Source organism: Aquarana catesbeiana, linkage group LG02 (genome assembly GCF_042186555.1).
Source record: "Aquarana catesbeiana isolate 2022-GZ linkage group LG02, ASM4218655v1, whole genome shotgun sequence".
Taxonomy (NCBI): Eukaryota; Metazoa; Chordata; class Amphibia; order Anura; family Ranidae; genus Aquarana; species Aquarana catesbeiana.
The window spans coordinates 424,358,859-424,379,061 of record NC_133325.1 but is presented as its reverse complement, the minus strand read 5'-3'; the positions used below and the strand labels follow the sequence as shown (position 1 = coordinate 424,379,061).

The following is a 20,203-nucleotide window of genomic DNA, read 5'->3' as shown; positions in this document are numbered from 1 at the left end:
AGCGCACATAGACCTGAAACATCTCTATCTGCTTAGCAATGACAGTTTTTTCTAACTACAAAGTAGCTGGTTTGTGTTATAGAGAATAAAAGGAGGTCTGCTCTCATTTACAGTGAAAAATATTGCTAAAAATTCAAAAATATATGAATGGGTTTTCAAATGTGAGTCAAACCATGCACTCTGTATACTTTGATGCTGCATAGTAGAAATTTCAAGTCCGCCACACATGAAGAATATTGAAATTTGGATTTTGTAAATGAGGTTTAAATGAATCTTATTCTACTCAGATAAAAAAAATTAAGGTGTGTGCAAATTTTGGTAGGCTTTTGTGCAGTAGGCTTAAAGTTTTGGTGCTTAATACATTTTTTGGTGCTTAAAAGCTGTATTAGGCTAAAAAAAAAACATAAATGCATTATATTACAGCTTACCAATAGTTAGATGTGATGGCTGCATTAGCTTTCTTGTTTTAGGCTTCTTCCCTTTATTTCAACCTGTTTATTCAGCAAATAAGTCTGTTATTTTTCAAATTCCCTTAACAGACCAAGCTGTCCAGCAAAAGTGTCAGGGGGTTAAGACCAACCATTTAACACTGACAGGGGTGCTTACAATAATCAACTTATTCATTTGTGTAAAACCTTTATCCCAAAAGGGAAAAAATGGTTGTTGTAACTGCTTAAAATGTATTATCTGAAGATGGACTATTTAGTTTAGTCCTTTAAAGACCTAGTACACATGATTAGAAAATTGGACGAAAAATACCACTTTCAAAGTGATCGTACGATACTATAAACGATAATCTCCCTTTAATTACAGAAAACTTCTGTAAATACAATATGTAATTAGAGGGAGTTTAATAGTTTTATTCTTGCCTTCAGGGTTACCCTGTTTTCCTTTTTTTTTTCCTTTTTCTTTTTCATCTTTGGAGAATACACAGTGGGTCATTCAATAAATGACTTTGTAGCCTTTATTCTTACCAACTACATGGCTACTTATGTTATAATGTGGGTCTGGTAGGTCTACAACATGATGCCAGTTTTATATAATATGTGGGTCAATGGCCGGATCAACAGTAAAAGGAAAAAAATGACCAGCATTTTTTTTCTACCATTAAGATGGCTGCTCATTACTATAGGAGAGGTCACCAACAAAATGGCAGTGCCCAACATGGCGTCGGTTCTATTCACTTCTTTTCTAATTAGGCCTATAGCTGTGTTTTTATCCCCACCATTAAGATGGCTGCCTATTAATATAGGTGAGGTCACCAATAAAATGTCAGTAAGTCTCCAACATGGCGCTGGCTCCATTAATTTCCTTTCCAACCAAGCCCTTCAATATAAATAGACATGGTATTACATTGGCTCTTCACGCTTGAGAAAGTCACACAACGAAACGCATCAGAGCGGAGCCAATTACATCATCATGTCACTCAAAGTGATGCCATCTACGAATAGGAAATTGTAGATGATGTTTTATGCTCTTTAAAGTGGTGTTCCAGGCTAAAATGCAACTATGTCTTTAAGAATAGACCACCCCATCCCCGTCCCTTTTGGACATGTTTTTTTATTACTTGTTTTGTACCTTTTATGATGTTTTCCAGGTTGACCCGGCAAGGTACATTTCCGCGTTTGCATCAGCCGCCCCCCACTGCCTTCTATTCACCATTATTGACAGAATTATTTGTTGTCGCATACAGAAGGGGGTGACAACGTAGTGGGGATCATTACATTTTAGTGCATATACTGCTATATCTATCATAATCTATGGATTTTATACACCCCATAGAGGGCGATATCCCCATTCTTTGTTTCGTTTATTACGACAATTGACACTTTTTATTACTTTGGTTGTTTAGTTTGGATATTACACTTTAGTGGAGTATATTCTAGCAGTTTCCAACCACCACTATTTGTTTTATACTATAATAGCACTGCATTGCTCTCTTTTGTTTATTATTTCACTGGAGGCTACTTACATATTGGCCAATTAAGAGTAATGAGAAGGTATGCACAATGGTTTTCTTTGTTATAATACAAGAATTTTCGGAACTTTAGTAACCTCTTCATTTTTGATATGGAGACTAGCATGCAACCAAAAAAAAAAACAAAAAAAGGACGATCATTTGCCTTATAATGTTTGTGTGTACCAGATTAAGTATGCTAGTACATTTAAGACTACCCTCTCTCAAGATTGACAATGCTGCTGTCGAAAGGCATCCCCATTGGTCCTCCATTCAGATGGAGATACCCTAAGGCAGGAAATGTGTTACTGGCCAGATCACCAGGATATAAAGAAGCAAAAGGCTTTTTATCTTAAAGCGTTCTATGCAAAAAACCTTCTGTGTGTAGCAGCCTCTCCAGCACCCCCTATGTACTTACCTGAGCCCCATCACTCTCCAGAAATGTCCACGAGTGTCTAACTCGACACTCCTCCTGATTGGCTGAGACACAGCAGCTGTGCCATTGGCTCTCGTGGCTGTCAATCAAAGTCAGTCAGCCAATCAGGGGAGAGACTGGGTGGGGCCAGGTTGGGGCTCCATGTCTGAAAGGATACACAGAGCTCTGATTCTGCTCGGGTGCCCCCAAAGAGAGCTGCTGGCTGAGAGGACACTCAAAAGGAGGGAGGGGCCAGGAGCTGCAAAGAAGGGCCCGAGAAGAGGAGGATTCAGACTGCTTTGTGCAAAACCAACTGCACAGAGGAGGTAAGTATAACATGTTTTTTTTTTGTTTTTTTTTAAACAAGCCTTTACAATAACTTTAAGGTCCGGTAACCTGCAATATATTCCATTTTTGTGTTTATCTCACATCATTACCTAGATCAGTTAACTGAGAGGTGCTCCTCTTGTCATTCCTCTCATTGCCCTAATGCCCATCCCAACACAGATACAAAACCGCCATCACATTTTCTTTTATAATATATCATTCTAAATCCAAGAACAAAAATATAATACAGTGGTACCTTGGATTACGAGCATAGTTCGTTCCAGAAGAATGCTTGCAATCCAAAGCACTCGTATATCAAAGCGAGTTTCTCCGTAGGAAGTAATGAAAACTCAGATAATCCTTTCCAGTGGCACTCTTAGTGTATGCAGTACCACATGTGGCCAGAGGTGGGGGGCGCCGGAGACATTTGTAAACACTCAGAGAGCACTCAGAGCCGCTTTGATGCACTCTGAGTATTTCCGAGCGAATCCAAACGGCTCTGAAAGGCTCCGAGTGTCACCGGTGCCCCCGCACCTCTGGCCAAATGCGGTACTGTACACCCCAGAGGCTTGAATCCTGTATGTTTTGTGAGACAACCGAGTCAGGATTTTCAAAAGATAATAGCTTGTATTGCAAAACGCTCGTAAACTGCGTTATTCGCAATCCGAGGTATTACTGTATATTGCAGTCCCTATGAGTTCAAAGATGTGGCGATTGCAGTTACTTTTCTTTTTTTTTTTTAAACTCTATTGAACCCAAACAGTTGTACATAAGTTAAAGTACATGTATGTTCACAATAACAGTAATTGTACCAAAAAGCATCTGAGTACAAATATGTTTCATAAAATAATAAACGGAAACAATGACAGTCTCTCTTGTGTTTTTGTTACATACATACAGTCTATACTACATTGCTAAGAAGTTCACATATACTGAGTGAGCTAGTTATAACCGTAAGGCTGGAGAAGTCGCCCTGAAATTAATGTGAGAGTATAATTACACCATAGGTCCCAAATTGTGTACAACTTTAGGGGACATTTAGGGGAATTTTTCTATTCCTGTATATAACTTTTTTTTAATAAAGAATAATCTGATCAGCCAAGCAATGTTTCTAGGAAGAATATTCCAGTATAGTGTAGCCAATTGTCTCCATCTAGTACACCAAATAATGAAACTCCGGGTGTACAGGGGAGAGGGAGCTGCAGTAAAATGGTGAGCAAAGTAACCATTTGCTGCCAGAAGTCATATATAATTAGATAACCCCAAGTGAGGTGTATGAAATCTGCCCATCGTATACAGTTGTGGGCGGTCACAAATCCCATTTTGTGCAGTGAAATAGGGGATAGGTATGTTTGGTGTGTAGTATTTTTCAAGTGGATTAACCTACTATTAACCATTGGTGAAACCAACACACAACGGGAACATACACTATATTGCCAAAAGTATTGAGACGCTTGCCTTTACACACACATGAATTTTCATGGCATCCCAGTCTTAGTCTGTAGGGTACAATATTGCGTTGGCCCACCCTTTCTAGCTATAACAGCTTCAACTCCTCTGGGAAGGCTGTCCACAAGGTTTAGGAGTGTGTCTATGGGAATGTTGGACCATTCTTCCAGGAGCGCATTTGTGAGGTCAGGCACTGATGTTGGACAAGAATTCCTGGTCCACAGTCTCTGCTTTAATTCATCCCAAAGATGTTCTATCAGGTTGAGGTCAAGTTCCTCCAGCACATCATTCTTTTACTTTGACTGCCAAGGGGTGCGCCAGGTGTTCCACAATCCTAACAACACCCCTGGAAGGGATGTTGAAATACCCTTCTTACCTTTAACTCTCTCACACACTCACTCACTTGCCCATTTATTTTATGCATTATGATTATATTCATTTTCATTCATTAATAAATTAATTCAAACAACCAATTCAAAGGCCGGATCTTGACTTTTCTCTAAATGTCATATTAGGTTTTTGGGTGTCAAATCTGCCATTGCAGAGTATATGTAGCAATCTATATAATAAACAATCTAATTATGATATGATTTATTTATTAATTTTTTGTTTTTTTTTACAAAACAAAATAATCATTTTAGTGTGAGTGCACATATCAATTGATTTATACATTTTATTTCACTTCCGCCTAGCAGCACCAGGGTCATCGGTTCGAATCGCAACCACAACACTACCTGCCTGGAGTTTGCATGTTCTCCCTGTGCCTGTGTGGGTTTCCTCCTGGTACTCCGGTTCCTCCCACACTCCAAAGACATGCTGGTAGGTGAATTGGCTCCTGTCTACCTTGGCTCTAGTATTTATATGTATGAATGTGAGTTCGGGACCTTAGATTGTAAGCTCCTTGAGGGCAGGAACTGATGTGAATGTACAGTATATACTGTATGTAAAGCACTGTGTAAATTGATGGCGCTATATAAGCACCTGTAATAAATAAAAGACACACAGTAAGTTCTGTTCTGCATTTGTGATTAGCTTCATCTGCTCAATAAAGAGACAAGCTTTTATTACTCATTGTGTTCACTGAATGTTATATCTTACTAAGTTATCTAATTTTGGGTTCAATGCAGATCCATAGTACCTGTATACATAGACAGGTGCACATGCTATGCCTTTGAGAAGTGTGAGCCTAGTTCTTCTTGCCTTGTTGAAAATGATGCTTAGACACAAAAACATTCCTAGTAGTGTATTGTTAGCACAGTGTAAATGCATTAGTAAATGTGCGTGGAATTTTCTTACCACTGTACAGATGGCCTAGGTGTGCCCATTACGGTGCATGCTAGCGTGACAGACATCCGTTCCCACACACAATGCGCCCTGAGCGGGATCCAGAACATAGGTGCTCGTCTTGCACACAACTCTCTGAACTCTTTCATTTGTCTGGATTTCTCTTCAGCCTGCACATAGTCAACAAACACACGGTTGTGGTCAGACATTCGATTTCTCTGCGCTCGCCATAACCACAATAGACAAAAACGTTTTTTGATTTGCCATGCATTTAAATATTTTAACATGCTTCTAAATCAACATGAGGGGTAGCTTAGTAAAATCACCTTCACAAAACAGTAAACTCTTACTGATGTGTAAAGCAAGATAGATTTCAAATTCAAAGGATGAACTCCTCTAGCCCAGTTTACATCTAAAATGCCACAAAACATACCCAAGGTGATTTTTAAAATGATAATTGTTTCTGTAAAAAAATATGCTGCTTGCCATACATCTATCTTCCTAACTTTCAAGGAAGGGTACACACATTTTAATCTTATCTCTTCTGTGTGGCACCCCTCCTCATCTCCTGTGTGCTATCAGCATCATACCTGAGCTGGTCAAAGCCAAGAGAAAAGCAAAAAGAGAAAAGTTATCATGGTACAAGGGGTGTTTTTTATATTGTGATCATGCAAAAACTGTGCTATCAGTCTTCAAGCATGACACAGTAGAAGGAGATGGACACATGATTTTTTTTTGGGTTGTCGGTTCGCATATTAGCTACTTTTCCAAAATAAGGACTTTTTTTAAATTGGTTTTAATTATATTAGCTGCTTATTGTTCAAACTTATCCTGCACTGTTCTTTAGTACAGTGGTCATCAACCCTGTCCTCAGTACCCACTAACAGGCCAGGTTTTATGTATTACCTCGGGGAGATGCAGACTAGAATACTGCAATCACTGAGCAGCAAATGATATCACCTGTGATGTATTTCAGTTATCTTGCAAACCTGGCCTGTTAGTGGGCCCTGAGGACAGGGTTGATGACCACTGCTTTAGAGGTAAGCTCACCAGGGTTAGCATATTTAACCACTTGCCGCCCGCCCTATTACAGAATGATGGCGGCAAAGTGGTTTGATATTCCTGATCGGACGTCATATGACGCCCCCGGGGGCGCGCATTGCAGCGGTCATTGTTGCGGGGTGTCAGTCTGACGGAGACTCTTTACCACGTGATCAGCCGTGTCCAATCACGGCTGATCACGGTGTAAATAGGAAGAGCCGGTGATCGGCTTTTCCTCACTCGCGTCTGACAGACGCGAGTAGAGGAGAGCCGATCGGCTGCTCTCCTGACAGGGGGGGTCTGTGCTGATTGTTTATCAGCACAGCCCCCCCTCGGATCCTACCCAGGACCACCAGGGAAGCCGCCCAGGACCACCAGGGAAGCGATCCACACTGGACCACCAGGTATACCCCTAGACCACCAGGGAAATGCCACTGTGTGCCCAGGCAGCTGCCAATCTGTGCCCAGGCAGCTGCCAGTCAGTGCCCACTGCAATGCCTACCACTGCCAGTGCCACCAGGGATGCCCATCAGTGCCTCATTTTAGTGCTGCGTATCAGTGCCCATCAGTGCCATGTATCAGTGCCCATCAGTGCCCAGCAGTGCTGCCTATCAGTGCCCATCAGTGCCGCCTATCAGTGCCGCCTATCAGTGCCACCCTATCAGTGCCTAGCAGTGCCCAGCAGTGCCGCCTTTCATTGCCCATCAGTGTCGCCCATCAGTGCCCATCAGTGCCAACCAGTGCCACCCAGTGCCACCCGTCAGTGCCCATCAGTGCCGCCTACCAGTGCCCATCAGTGCCGCATATCAGTGCCCATCGTCAGTGCCTGTCAGTGCCCGCTCATTGGTGCCACCTCATCGGTGCCGCCGTATCAGTGCCTGTCAGTGCCGCCTTATCAGTGCCCATCAGTGAAAGAGAAAACTTACTTATTTACAATTTTTTTTAACAGAAACAAAAGCAAAACTTTAATTTTTTTCAAAATTTTCTGTCTTTTTTTATTTGTTTAGCAAAAAATAAAAACCGCAGAGGTGATAAAATACCACCAAAAGAAAGGTCTATTTGTGGGAACAAAATGATAAAAATTTAGTTTGGGCACAGTGTAGCATGACCGCACAATTGTCATTCAAACTGCGACAGCGCTGAAAGCTGAAAATTGCTCTGGGCAGGAAGGTGTTTAAGTGCCCTGTACTGAAGTGGTTAATGTGTTCCACAGAGACATGCAACTTGCAAGCAGGGCAATACAATTATCACACAAATGAGTAATAAGGACATACCCTCCTATATGAGGCTTTGTGATCAGTCCTTACACGTAAGGCTCTGCAGGCCTGGAGCACCTTGACTTCCATCTTCTCCATATCATTCCGGAATCCACCTTTTCTTTGCTCCCTAGTTTCATACCACAAGTCTTTCACATCACACTTTGGTATGTGATAACTGCAATGGCATTTATTTTTGGTCAGTAGGTACAGAATACAATGATAAGGAGAGAGAATTATAAAAAAAAAGGATAATAATATCTGCAAATACATGGTTTGATATGTCTTTTAAAACATTTATATGATGCACCATAAGAAGCTTGTGCATCATAAAAATGGCATATATTATTAGTCAGTAGGTACAGAATACATAGATGGGGAGATAGAATTATAATAAGAGGAATAATAATATCTGCAAATATGTCTATTAAAAACATTTTTATGATGCACCACAAAAAGTTTGTTGATATAAAATCTAAGCTCAGACAAAGAGATGCAAGTAAAAGCTATGAGGTGATGCAAAATCTGAACAAGACCCCCTCATGTGGGGAAGCACAGGAAGGGAGGACAATCTTTAAACATGAATTATGCAGAACAGGAGACTACAGGTAGACTGTGGCAATGTGATGCAGAGGGGTGTGTGCAGATATGACATTCCCTAGCATTTGATAAAACTTATCTGTTGTTTCTGCACCTTAGTATTTCTAAACCTACATAACCAATCATATACACTACATATGCCAAATCCAAATATAACTTGCAAGATATGAATGCCACATCCCTATATATAATCTAGTGCCTTGAAACATAATAGTATCAAAAAAGGGGGACTTTTGAGGCACAACATTTGTTCTATATTTGTTCTATATATTTAAATCTTATTTTATTCGTTCATCAAAAATGTAGTGTTTGTACTTAAAATCTTTTACATAACATTATACACAACCATAAAAGTCAATATTGACAGTATGATGTATCTTGTTCACATATGATGATCTTAGAGGCTCAACATGTTTCCTGGACCTAGTCCATTTCCTCAGGAGCCAATGATACACAATTTGTACAGCAAACAATCTAGATAGAAGAACAATCAGTCAATAATCACTTTTTATCAATTAATATTTATACCACAACCCATTATATTGACATGTTCACTCAATGTGTGCATAGACCCATGAGAAGGGGAGTAGGGGCAGATGGAGACCCTCCCATGCCTACACCCTGTAAGTATATATTACCTTAATAAACTATATATTACCTTAATAATGTGACGCCACGTTATTAAGGTAATATATACTCACAGTCTGAATAGGCCTAAAGGCCATATGTAAAGCAGCCCTTATAATAGTTTTATAAACTCTTGTCCAGGTTTTGGGGATGGGGTTCATTGGCCTGGAGGGCCTGGAGGGCCTGAAGGGTGTAGGCTGCCCCTACTGACGGACCTGGCTCCCCTTCTCATGGGTCTATGCACACATTGAGTGAACATGTCTATATAATGGGTGGTGGTATAAATATTAATTGATGAAAAGTGATTACTGACAGATTGTTATTCTATCTAGATTGTTTGCTGTACAAATTATGTATCATTGGCTCCTGAGGAAGTGGACTAGGTCCAGGAAACGTCTAAGATCGCCATATGTGAACAACATACATCATACTGTCAATATTGAGCATTGTGTATAATGTTAGGTAAAAGATGTTATGTAGAAATACTACATTTTAGATGAACTAATAAAATAATAATAAATAAGATTTTAATATATAAAACAAATGTTGTGCCTCAGAGGCCCCACTTTTTTGATACTAGCGCTAGAGTACAGTACATATGCCTTCATGGCTGTAGTACAGTGGATATAAAAAGTCTACACACCCCTGTTAAAATGTCAGGTTTCTGTGATGTAAAAAATGAGACAAGGATAAATCCTTTCAGAACTTTTTTCCACCTTTAATGTGACCTATAAACCGTACAACTCAGTTGAAAACAAACTGAAATCTTTTAGGTGGAGGGAAGTAAAAATTAAAAAATAAAATAATATGGTTGCATAAGTGTGCACACCCTTAAACTAATACTTTGTTGAAGCACCTTTTGATTTTATTACAGCACTCAGTCTTTTTGGGTATGGGTCTATCAGCATGGCACATCTTGACATGCCAATATTTGCCTACTCTTCTTTGCAAAAACTCTCCAAATCTGTCAGATTGCAAGGACATCTCCTGTGCACAGCCCTCTTCAGAAAAAGTTCTGAAATGATTTATCTTTGTCTATTTTTTTTACATCACAGAAATCTGAAATTTTAACATGGGTGTGTAGACTTTTTATATCCACTGTATAGCCATATTTTATTTGATAACAGGTTAATAATTACTTTGCATAACTCCTACTATTGCAACATTTTTAATTACCTCAACCCCAACTCAGTCAAACCACAACAGGTCTATAATTTAATGGGGCGATGTTCATTTAGCAAGCATTTCTCTCTAAATATTTGAATGACAGTTGAAACAGGTTAGCCAAAAACCATCTTGCAAGTATGCTTGCCACAGGGATGTGATTGTCCATAGACAGTTCAAAGAATGTCACTATGAATGTGGTTTGAAGTGAAGCTGTTAGTGATTGAAGGCTCTAGGGCTGAGACACTGACAGAGAACAAGTATGAAAAATATCAGTCAGGTTTTATAGATTAACAGCTGAATGCTTATCCTAGGTCAATGGTTTTCTAGGTAGCGAAGCAAGGCGGGCTTTTGTTGAACCGCGTATGCTTGTCTATGTGGTTTTGTACTTTATTGTATTGTACACTTACATTTGTAATTGTATGATGAAAATTAATAAAACAAAACTTGTTAAAAAATATTTAGAACAAATTGCTTGTGTGTTTGTTATGTTATCATATCGCTAACGTATCTGTGCAACTATAAACAAAAAACAACAGCCTAGTTGAGGACCTTCAATTATAACTTTAAGATTATGCTAATTATTTTTTACATTTTAATTATAAATTGAAACATCTACAACCAAGCTGCATTAATGAGCCTAGCTCTGACACATTTCAGTGGTTACAGATAAACTTAGATGTATACAATCTCATACCACAAGACATGATCTTATAACAAATGGACAAAAGACCTTCCAAGTCCCCCAGGAGTTTTTTTTATAGTCCGGTTAATACAGACCTCACCTCACACCAGTCAAAAACAAGATCCATGACACTGCCAGCATGCTCACAATTATGATACAGTAGGGAATAATCTGTAACACGGTAGGGAAATAAATAAATATGCCACTCATGAAATTAGTGTATCAGTGGTTATCCAAGAAGTAATCCAAGACCTAATGAAGTCTCAAAAAACAATGTGTACCTGGTAGAACCTCCAAAGTACCAGAGGCTGTCCAACTAGTATGTTAATACTATGTTAGTATGTTAGGTTACCATTACCACTGGGTGACTTCATTCCAAATCAAGTATGACATCAGCTTTTAAGAGAAACATCCAAAGTGGCAGGCTCAAGCTTAGGGCAGGCCAAAGGACAAATCACATGGCTCTAGTAGAACCACACAATAAAGTTGTCCCATCATGTCTGCCTGATATCTCTGAGGAGATTTCCTATTTGTGAACAGCATTATGCAGTCCCAAGGGTTTAACTATAGCCATAGCAGATCACGGGACTACTATGAGGCCAAAGGACCTGGCACTTGATGATGCAGTAATTTATACTGGTAGCATTAGTATTTAAACAAAAAACTCCTCTGTGCAATTACCATGAAAGCAATTCATATAATGTATCACTAGGCTAATTGCCTTGGAATGTGGGCTAGAGAGGCTGTTACTAGCTTTGACATGGGGCACATCACATAGTCATTGCCCTAAGCAGCCCATTACAGTCCATAACTTATAGCAAAGTGCAATTGGAATCAGCACAAGCTTTTCATTGTCATGTGGCTGCTTGAAAAAATCACTAGTTTGATTGGAAGCTGCATCTCACATTTTTACAGTGGCCTTAGAAAAATATAATTTAGATGTATACAGTAGTTTACCATTGTCATGGCTAATTTACTGCAGACACTTTTTGTGTTGAGTGTTCTACTTAGGCAAACTATTTTAGGCAATTCAGTAATAGAGTACACATACCAATATGTGAACTGGCAAATCTAGAGAATAGAATGAATGTGCTATTTTCCAGCTAATAGAAATTGTTCTCTTAACTTGGCAATCAGATTTAATGATTTGTATAACTCTCAATGTTGATCTAGTAAACAAAAAAAAATCACAAAATAGCTTTAGCCAGAAAAAGCTAGCATTCACAATTGAATTTGTTCACCTCATTTACTAAAAAACAATCGTCCAACATATTATTATTATTATTTACTTTGTATTTATTTTTGGAGCTGATTGTACTTACAATGTGGACCTCAATGTTTGTTCTGCCCTGGCTATTGAAAGATGAATAGATGAAACTGGAATATCCACAAGCTCTTCCATGCTGAAAAATACAACACATAAAAATAGCATCAACCATTCTTTTGTTCTTCACATAGTTTAGTACAATGCATTACTTACTGACAGATAGATAACTTTTAGAAAACAAAAAATATAATACATCACTCTGCCTTTCACAAGATTACAGCTTCATTTATTACTCAGTAATACAGTAAGGGGTTGTCTAAATGAGTGGCTCTTTGAAAGAATCCTTAAAGTGACTAAAATACAATTCAAAATGAATGTCCCCCTGCAAAAAAAAAAAAATCATAGAATATTCACCTCCCCTGCTTCCTATGCCACCAATCTCTGCAGTATTGAAGAAAAGCCTACAACTGAAGATTGTGGAAAATCTGACACTTCCAGGTGTGTCGATTTCTTATTTAATTCTTTGTTAAGCCTGTCTCCAGCCAGTTTTATTCTTGGATAAATGTGGAAGGAGTAAATACACTGTTAAGTATTTATTGCTATCCATAGTCCTATTGGGGAGCTATTTCCTCACTTTCTTTCTCTGTGACAGTAAGATAAGAAATGGTAGAGTAGTTGTTGCTGGGACAGGAAGGCACAGGCATTGTCAAGAGTTCTAACTGAAAAAAACTGTTTTAATGCAGTATGTGTCCCCACTGGAGAGATTTCTCTTCTTTTCACCCCTTGAAGTTGAACATCAGAAGCATCTATGTGAGCTCACAGGGAATAATAACTGTGGGGTTGATTTACTACAACTAGAGAGTGCAAAATCTGGTGCTGCTGTGCAATGGTAGCCTATCAACTTTTAACTTCAACTTGTTCAATTAAGCTTTGACAGAAAAAATCTAGAAGCGATTGGTTTCTATGCAGAGCTGCACCAGATTTTGCTCTCTCCAGTTTTAGTAAATCAACCCCATTGTGTCATATTACCAATCATAGAAATGATTTCTGTCTGTGATAAACACCTGTTCACACTCATTGACACTTTTCAGAATGCTAACATTGCCTGGGTTAGCTCAGATATCATGGCAACACTTGTGTAGGACCATAATGTCCAAAGCTGGCCTCAAACCAAGATGACCAATTAGATGGGATCTAAAAGGGTAATTATACAGGACTAGGTCAGCCAAACTCCATTCCATATGACAAGTTTATAATAGACTTGGAGAATCCAGAATTTGGTAATGTCTAAAAATAATCACAGATCAAATTAAAATTTAGGAAAGCGTTGCAATAAGCCATAACTGTAGACCAGAGCTATTATGCAGCATTTTATCATGGTCAAAAACACTTTAATAATGTAAAGCATAGTATATACTTGTAGCGGGCACCTACTTTTAAGTATGTGACCTTTTTGCTAGTTTACAATTTCAGGTAAATTTAGGCAGGCTCAGGGCCATCTTTAATTTTGATTGGGCCCTGGGCAAACATTTTCTTGGGGCCCCCCTCCATTCTGAGACATACAAAAAATAGCAGGTAGACTCAAAATCAGTTTACTGCAGCAGATCAGGCAGCGATTGCAATTGTTTGCCAGAGGTTACAGCCTATCATTACTGCTCAATGGCTGGTTTCTAGAGGTTACAACACATAATTTCTGCTTGCCGATTGGTTGCTAGAGGTTAATGTACATTATTAGCGCTCACTAATTGGTTGCTAGGGGTTACAGCACATCTTTAGCATTTACTGATTGGTTGCTAGAGATTAAAGCAGATCACTACTTGTTTGCTGATTGGTTGCTAGAGGTTCATGCACATCATTACCTCTCACTGAGCAGTGGAGCAATCCCAAATAATTGAGCAAGTAAAGGGGCACATTAATACACATACTACAGGAGACAATCAGAGACTGCGGACATACTGCAGGAGACAATCAGAGACTGCGGACATACTGCAGGAGATTACCAGAGACTGCGGACATACTGCAGGAGATTACCAGAGACTGCGGACATACTGCAGGAGACAATTAGAGACTGTGTACATACTGCAGGAGACAGAGACTGCGGACATACTGCAGGAGACAAATAGAGACTGCGGAAATACTGCAGGAGACAATCAGAGACTGCGGACATACTGCAGGAGACAATCAGAGACTGCGGACATACTGCAGGAGACAATCAGAGACTGCGGAAGTACTGCAGGAGCCAATCAGAGACTGCGGAAATACTGCAGGAGACAATCAGAGACTGCGGAAATACTGCAGGAGACAATCAGAGACTGCGGAAATACTGCAGGAGACAATCAGAGACTGCGGAAATACTGCAGGAGACACTCAGAGACTGCGGAAATACTGCAGGAGACACTCAGAGACTGCGGACATACTGCAGGAGACACTCAGAGACTGCAGACATACTGCAGGAGACACTCAGAGACTGCGGACATACTGCAGGAGATTAACAGAGACTGCGGACATAATGCAGGAGACAATCAGAGACTGCGGACATACTGCAGGAGACAATCAGAGACTGCGGACATACTGCAGGAGACAATCAGAGACTGCGGACATACTTCAGGAGACAATCAGAGACTGCGGAAATACTGCAGGAGACAATCAGAGACTGCTGACATACTGCAGGAGACAATCAGAGACTGCGGAAATACTGCAGGAGACAATCAGAAACTGCGGACATACTGCAGGAGACAATCAGAGACTGCGGAAATACTGCAGGAGACAATCAGAAACTGCGGAAATACTGCAGGAGACACTCAGAGACTGTGGACATACTGCAGGAGACACTCAGAGACTGCGGACATACTGCAGGAGATTAACAGAGACTGCGGACATACTGCAGGAGACAATCAGAGACTGCGGACATACTGCAGGAGACAATCAGAGACTGCGGAAATACTGCAGGAGACAATCAGAGACTGCGGACATACTGCAGGAGACAATCAGAAACTGCGGAAATACTGCAGGAGACAATCAGAAACTGCGGACATACTGCAGGAGACAATCAGAGACTGCGGAAATACTGCAGGAGACAATCAGAAACTGCAGAAATACTGCAGGAGACACTCAGAGACTGCGGACATACTGCAGGAGATTAACAGAGACTGCGGACATACTGCAGGAGACAATCAGAGACTGCGGACATACTGCAGGAGATTACCAGAGACTGCGGACATACGGCAGGAGACAATCAGAGGCTGCGGACATACTGCAGGAGACAATCAGAGACTGCGGACATACTGCAGGAGATTACCAGAGACTGCAGACATACTGCAGGAGACAATCAGAGACTGCGGACATACTGCAGGAGACAATCAGAAACTGCGGAAATACTGCAGGAGACAATCAGAGACTGCGGAAATACTGCAGGAGATTACCAGAGACTGCAGACATACTGCAGGAGACAATCAGAGACTGCGGACATACTGCAGGAGACAATCAGAGACTGCGGACATACTGCAGGAGATTACCAGAGACTGCGGACATACTGCAGGAGATTACCAGAGACAGCGGACATACTGCAGGAGATTACCAGAGACTGCGGACATACTGCAGGAGACAATCAGAGACTGCGGACATACTGCAGGAGACAATCAGAGACTGCGGACATACTGCAGGAGATTACCAGAGACTGCAGACATACTGCAGGAGACAATCAGAGACTGCGGACATACTGCAGGAGATTACCAGAGACTGCGGACATACGGCAGGAGACACTCAGAGACTGCAGACATTATACAGGGGATGGTCAGAGAACTTTCAGCAATGCACAGCTTTACAGTTAAATAACACAGCTCAGGGTTTAAACAGTCAGGCATTTTATGGTTGTGAGGACATACCTGGCCAGCCAAACTTACTACATACATTCAGGACTGTGGGCGGGGCTTCCACTCTCTGCTCTCACTAAAGCAGCTGGGAGCTCCACTGATGCTTTGTTGGGGGGGCCACATCACCCGTGAATGGTCGCCCCGATGACAGCTTTGCAGAGCGCACAGAGGACATGGGAGGATGTGTTCCGCGCTAGCCAGCTGAGAGGGGCGGGGCCGGGAGCTCCACTGACGCTCTGACCCCGCCCACGTGCAGCCTATGTACTGGGATTAGAGCGCCTGTAGTGAGAGCCAGTGATCGGAGTGGGAGTGTCATTGGAGCTCCCGGCCCCGCCCCCGGTCCTCTGTATTCACCAGCCAGTATAGAGGGGGCGGGGCCGGAAGCTCCACTGACACTCGCACTCCGATCACTGGCTCTCACTACAGAAGCTCTTTTCCGAGTACACAGGCTGCACGTGGGCGGGGTCAGAGCGTCAGTGGAGCTCCCGGCCCCGCCCCCTCACAGCTGGCTATGGAGGAATACATCCTCCCATGTCCTCTGTGCGCTCTGCAAAGCTGTCATCGGGGCGACCATTCACGGCTAGCGCGGGCCCCCCAACAAAGATTGGGCCCTGGGCAAGTGCCCCGTTTGCCCTGCGCTAAAGACGGCCCTGGGCAGGCTTGTACCATTACAGCAGGCCTGTTTGTTCATTCAGGATTTGAGTGGCAGGTAGTTTGTATGTGAGTCTCAGCAATCATTAATTTGTTGGGCAATGTCCCGGGACTCTCATATAAAAGCCGGGTCACATGGTCAGTGAGTGAGTTTCCTGTTCGAGCTTGGAGAAGCCCAGCCTGGTTCCCGAAGGGGAGAGGTTCCCCCTCCGGGGGACCAACGGAGCCCCCCCTGGCGAGGAGGGTGGGGGACCGGTCTCCATAGAGGAAGAGACGACACCGTACAGCATGTAGTCGCTGGTGTCGATGGCCGTCCCTGTGGGGAAGGGAGCGGGCCGGAAAGCAGAAAAGGGAACAAAGAATCATTGCGGGAGAAGTAGCAACAAAGCGGAAGGAAACTGGGCGATCGATCGTTTATGAGTGGCACATGGACTATTGATCACGTGAGTGAAAGCCCAAGGGAAGGGTACTGCCAGAGGCTGAGGGATGTTGGTACGCAAGTCAGTGAGACAGGCGGTGATGGCCTGTGACTTTGGGTTCAGCAAGTTATTCAGAGTGACTTTTCTTTAGCTCAACTTGGAAGTACCATGCAGATGGGAAGTAGTGGTAAAAAGGTAGCGGTAAAGCTGCAAGCACACATATAGAGAAACAGACTGTTCTTGAAAAGTTCTGCAGATGAAGAGGTTATTCAGAATGACTCTTTATCGATTTTCTCTATCAAATCTACTTCCATCTTCCCTGATTGAAGAAATCACACAAAGTGATTTCCTATTATCCGCAATGATTCTAGTTCTTTGCATGAGAGACAGTGAAAGGATGATTAAGCAACAAAAGAGCATCTCCAATCCCAGTTCATGTTACTTAATAAAGCAAGAGAAAAATTCAATATGAACTGTGTTTCTGGTTTTATGGGCTGCGATGGGTTAGGTGGTAAACATGAATTGTGGATATAAAATTTAATTAGCCACTCCTTCGGGGGTAAACTTATAGTGAGAATGCCTCTGTAAATACTCACTATAGTAAAACAGGCATATAAAATTAGATTTTGGTACTGTTAGAAAATAATTGCAGATCAATTGAACATTTAGGCAAGCATTACAATAACGCCTGTGAACCATAGCTATTATGCTGCATCTTATCATGATTAAAAACACTCTAAAACTCTAAAAACATAGTTTTATAGTGAGCATGACCCCATCAATGCCTGGTATTATCTACTTGTCTACTGGAGCTTTTTTTTTTTTTTACATTTTTTGCACACATGTTATAATCAAAATTATTTGCTAGAAATTGCTTTAAACCTTCAAACCTTCAAACATTATATATTTCTGAAAGCAGAGGCCCTGTAGAATAAAATGGTGGCAGTTGCAATGACTTATGTCACACGATATTTGCTCAATTGAGTTTTTTGGAACCTCTATGGCAGGGGTGTGGATAAAGAGTGGTGGAAGATCGGCAAACAATCATTTTCTTATCTCTTCTAAGTAGTATGAACTTGGATGTACTCATCTCTGAGCACTTCTAAGTTCAGAGCTGTCCAACATCAGCTGCTCTTGGCTAGGAAGAAGCTGATTGAGCATTGCTTCATCAACTTCAGCAGAGTGCAGAAGTAACATTAGGTGTCACCTAATAATTTATTAAATCAGTCCCTGATATCTCCTTAAAGATAACCTGTCACCTGCACAATGTTAACAGATAAAAATAACAATAAAGTTAAAGTGGAGTTCCACCCACTTTTACAACTCTTCAGCATCCCTCACTAAACTGTGCTCTGTAAACGAATTGGATATTTTTAAAAAAATTTTCTCAGCACCTACTGTATATCTGCTGTATTGATTTTTCACTTCCTCCTCCCTGGCCGCAGCCCATCGCATCATTTCCTGTTTGCAATGCCTTCTGGGAAGGGGCGGCAACTTCCTCTGAAACTGCCGTTGCTGTGGAAACCTATTACACTGCTTGTGCTGCACTGAGCATGTGTGAGATCTGCAAGGATGAGATCCAGGAAGAAATACAGTCTGGCTTCAGATGCCCACACTTAAGATGGCCACGGCCTGCTGTAGGTTTATAAAATAACAAACTACTGCTATACACTAACAAAACAGACCTTAGTTTACAGACTAACTTTACTAGAATACATTAAGATGGTGTATTATAGGGGTATTTTTATTTAAAAAGTATAATTTCGGCCGGAACACCACTTTAAGCTTAAAAAAAGTTTTTTTTTTAAAAACAATTAACAACTTAGCTGTTTGATTCACTCATGGTCATTGCTCGTTCACATTATGCATTATATGCGTTGATTATCATGGGTTTTTTTTGTTTTTTTTAAAGGGGTAGAGCACCTAAAATTGGGCCTAAGTTGCTGGTGTTTGTTTATATCCCACCAGCAGATCTTTAGGACACTACCCACATCTGTTCAGTAGCTTCCAGTAGGATTCTGCTGGCCACCATTTTGAATGTTTCCTATATTGAGAACCCAAGAGAACACTAGGTAAGTCTGCACCAGGAAAAGTACATTTGTTTAGCACAGCAAAGTTGGACGGACAGAAAGGATAAGTGCACTTGGTTTGAAAGTATGCTCATCTTCTATTTGAAGCCACAGAGTTGTATATGGCATCCCAGATACAGTCTTAAGCCTTGTACACACAATCGGATTTTCCGCAGACAAAGCGCCAGACTTTTGTCCGAAAGTCGTGTGCTGTGAACTTGTCTTGCATACAAATGGTACACAATTGATGGCCAGAAAACGTAGTGACGTACTACGTGGAATTTCAGCTCTTGAGCGCCACCTTTTGGGCGCCTTCTGCTAATTTCGTGTTTGGTGAGCACTGATTCCGAGCATGCGTGTTTGTACTTTGTACTTTTGTGTGACGGACTTGTGTACACACGATAGGAAAATCTGACAACAGACCGTTGTCCGCCGAAAATTTACTAGCCTGCCATCCAACATTTGTTGCCGGAAAGTTGGCCAACAATTGTCTGATGGAGCATACTAACAGTCGGATTTTAGGCAAACAGTCTGTCATCACACAGTTCCCGGACGAAAATCCGATCGTGTGTGCGAGGCTTTAGAAACCAACAAGCACAGGCCCAGTGTGTGTGTGTGTGTGCGTGTGTGTGTGTGTGTGTGCATATGTGAGTGGGAGGGGGTTGTCATTATACTTGAGAAACAAGGATAGGCTTGTGTTTTCTGCCATTATGCCCCAGAGCAGTGGACTGGTATTTCTGTTCTTTCACATAGAGAGTATTTAGGTACAGTAGCTTTCATAAGATGATATGGTATGCAATCATATCTTTTCAATACATACATAAGCTTTCCCTTGAAGAACTTAGCTTTCCAAACTAACTTAAAGTATATAGTCACCAATATATTTTTACATTCAGCTAAAGCTATGTTATCCTTCTTCAAAGACCAATAAATCTATTTTAATTAGAACAGTATTCAATGCCAGAGAGGATTAGTGCCTAATAATGTAATTCTATCACACTATACAAACATGCATAAATATTTGCCATTTGATCTGCCTGGTTAGGTAGCAGAAATGGCGGTGGTGGTGTTGTAGGGGGTTGGGGGTTAGTTTTTTCTTAATGTTAACAATATTAGCCTG

General features: G+C 41.2%; 1 protein-coding gene across 1 annotated transcript in view; it reads right to left on the bottom strand.

Annotated features, from left to right (window-relative positions):
* The window catches only part of MYOM3 (myomesin 3), a 198,132-nt gene that overhangs the window by 161,421 nt on the left and 16,508 nt on the right, over positions 1–20,203 (bottom strand). The window contains exons 3-5 of the mRNA XM_073615489.1: positions 12,128–12,208; positions 7,748–7,907; positions 5,445–5,602 (exon numbers count right to left, since the gene is read on the bottom strand). Coding sequence (XP_073471590.1) covers positions 5,445–5,602; positions 7,748–7,907; positions 12,128–12,208 — 399 coding nt within the window. The remainder of the gene's footprint in view (positions 1–5,444; positions 5,603–7,747; positions 7,908–12,127; positions 12,209–20,203) is intronic.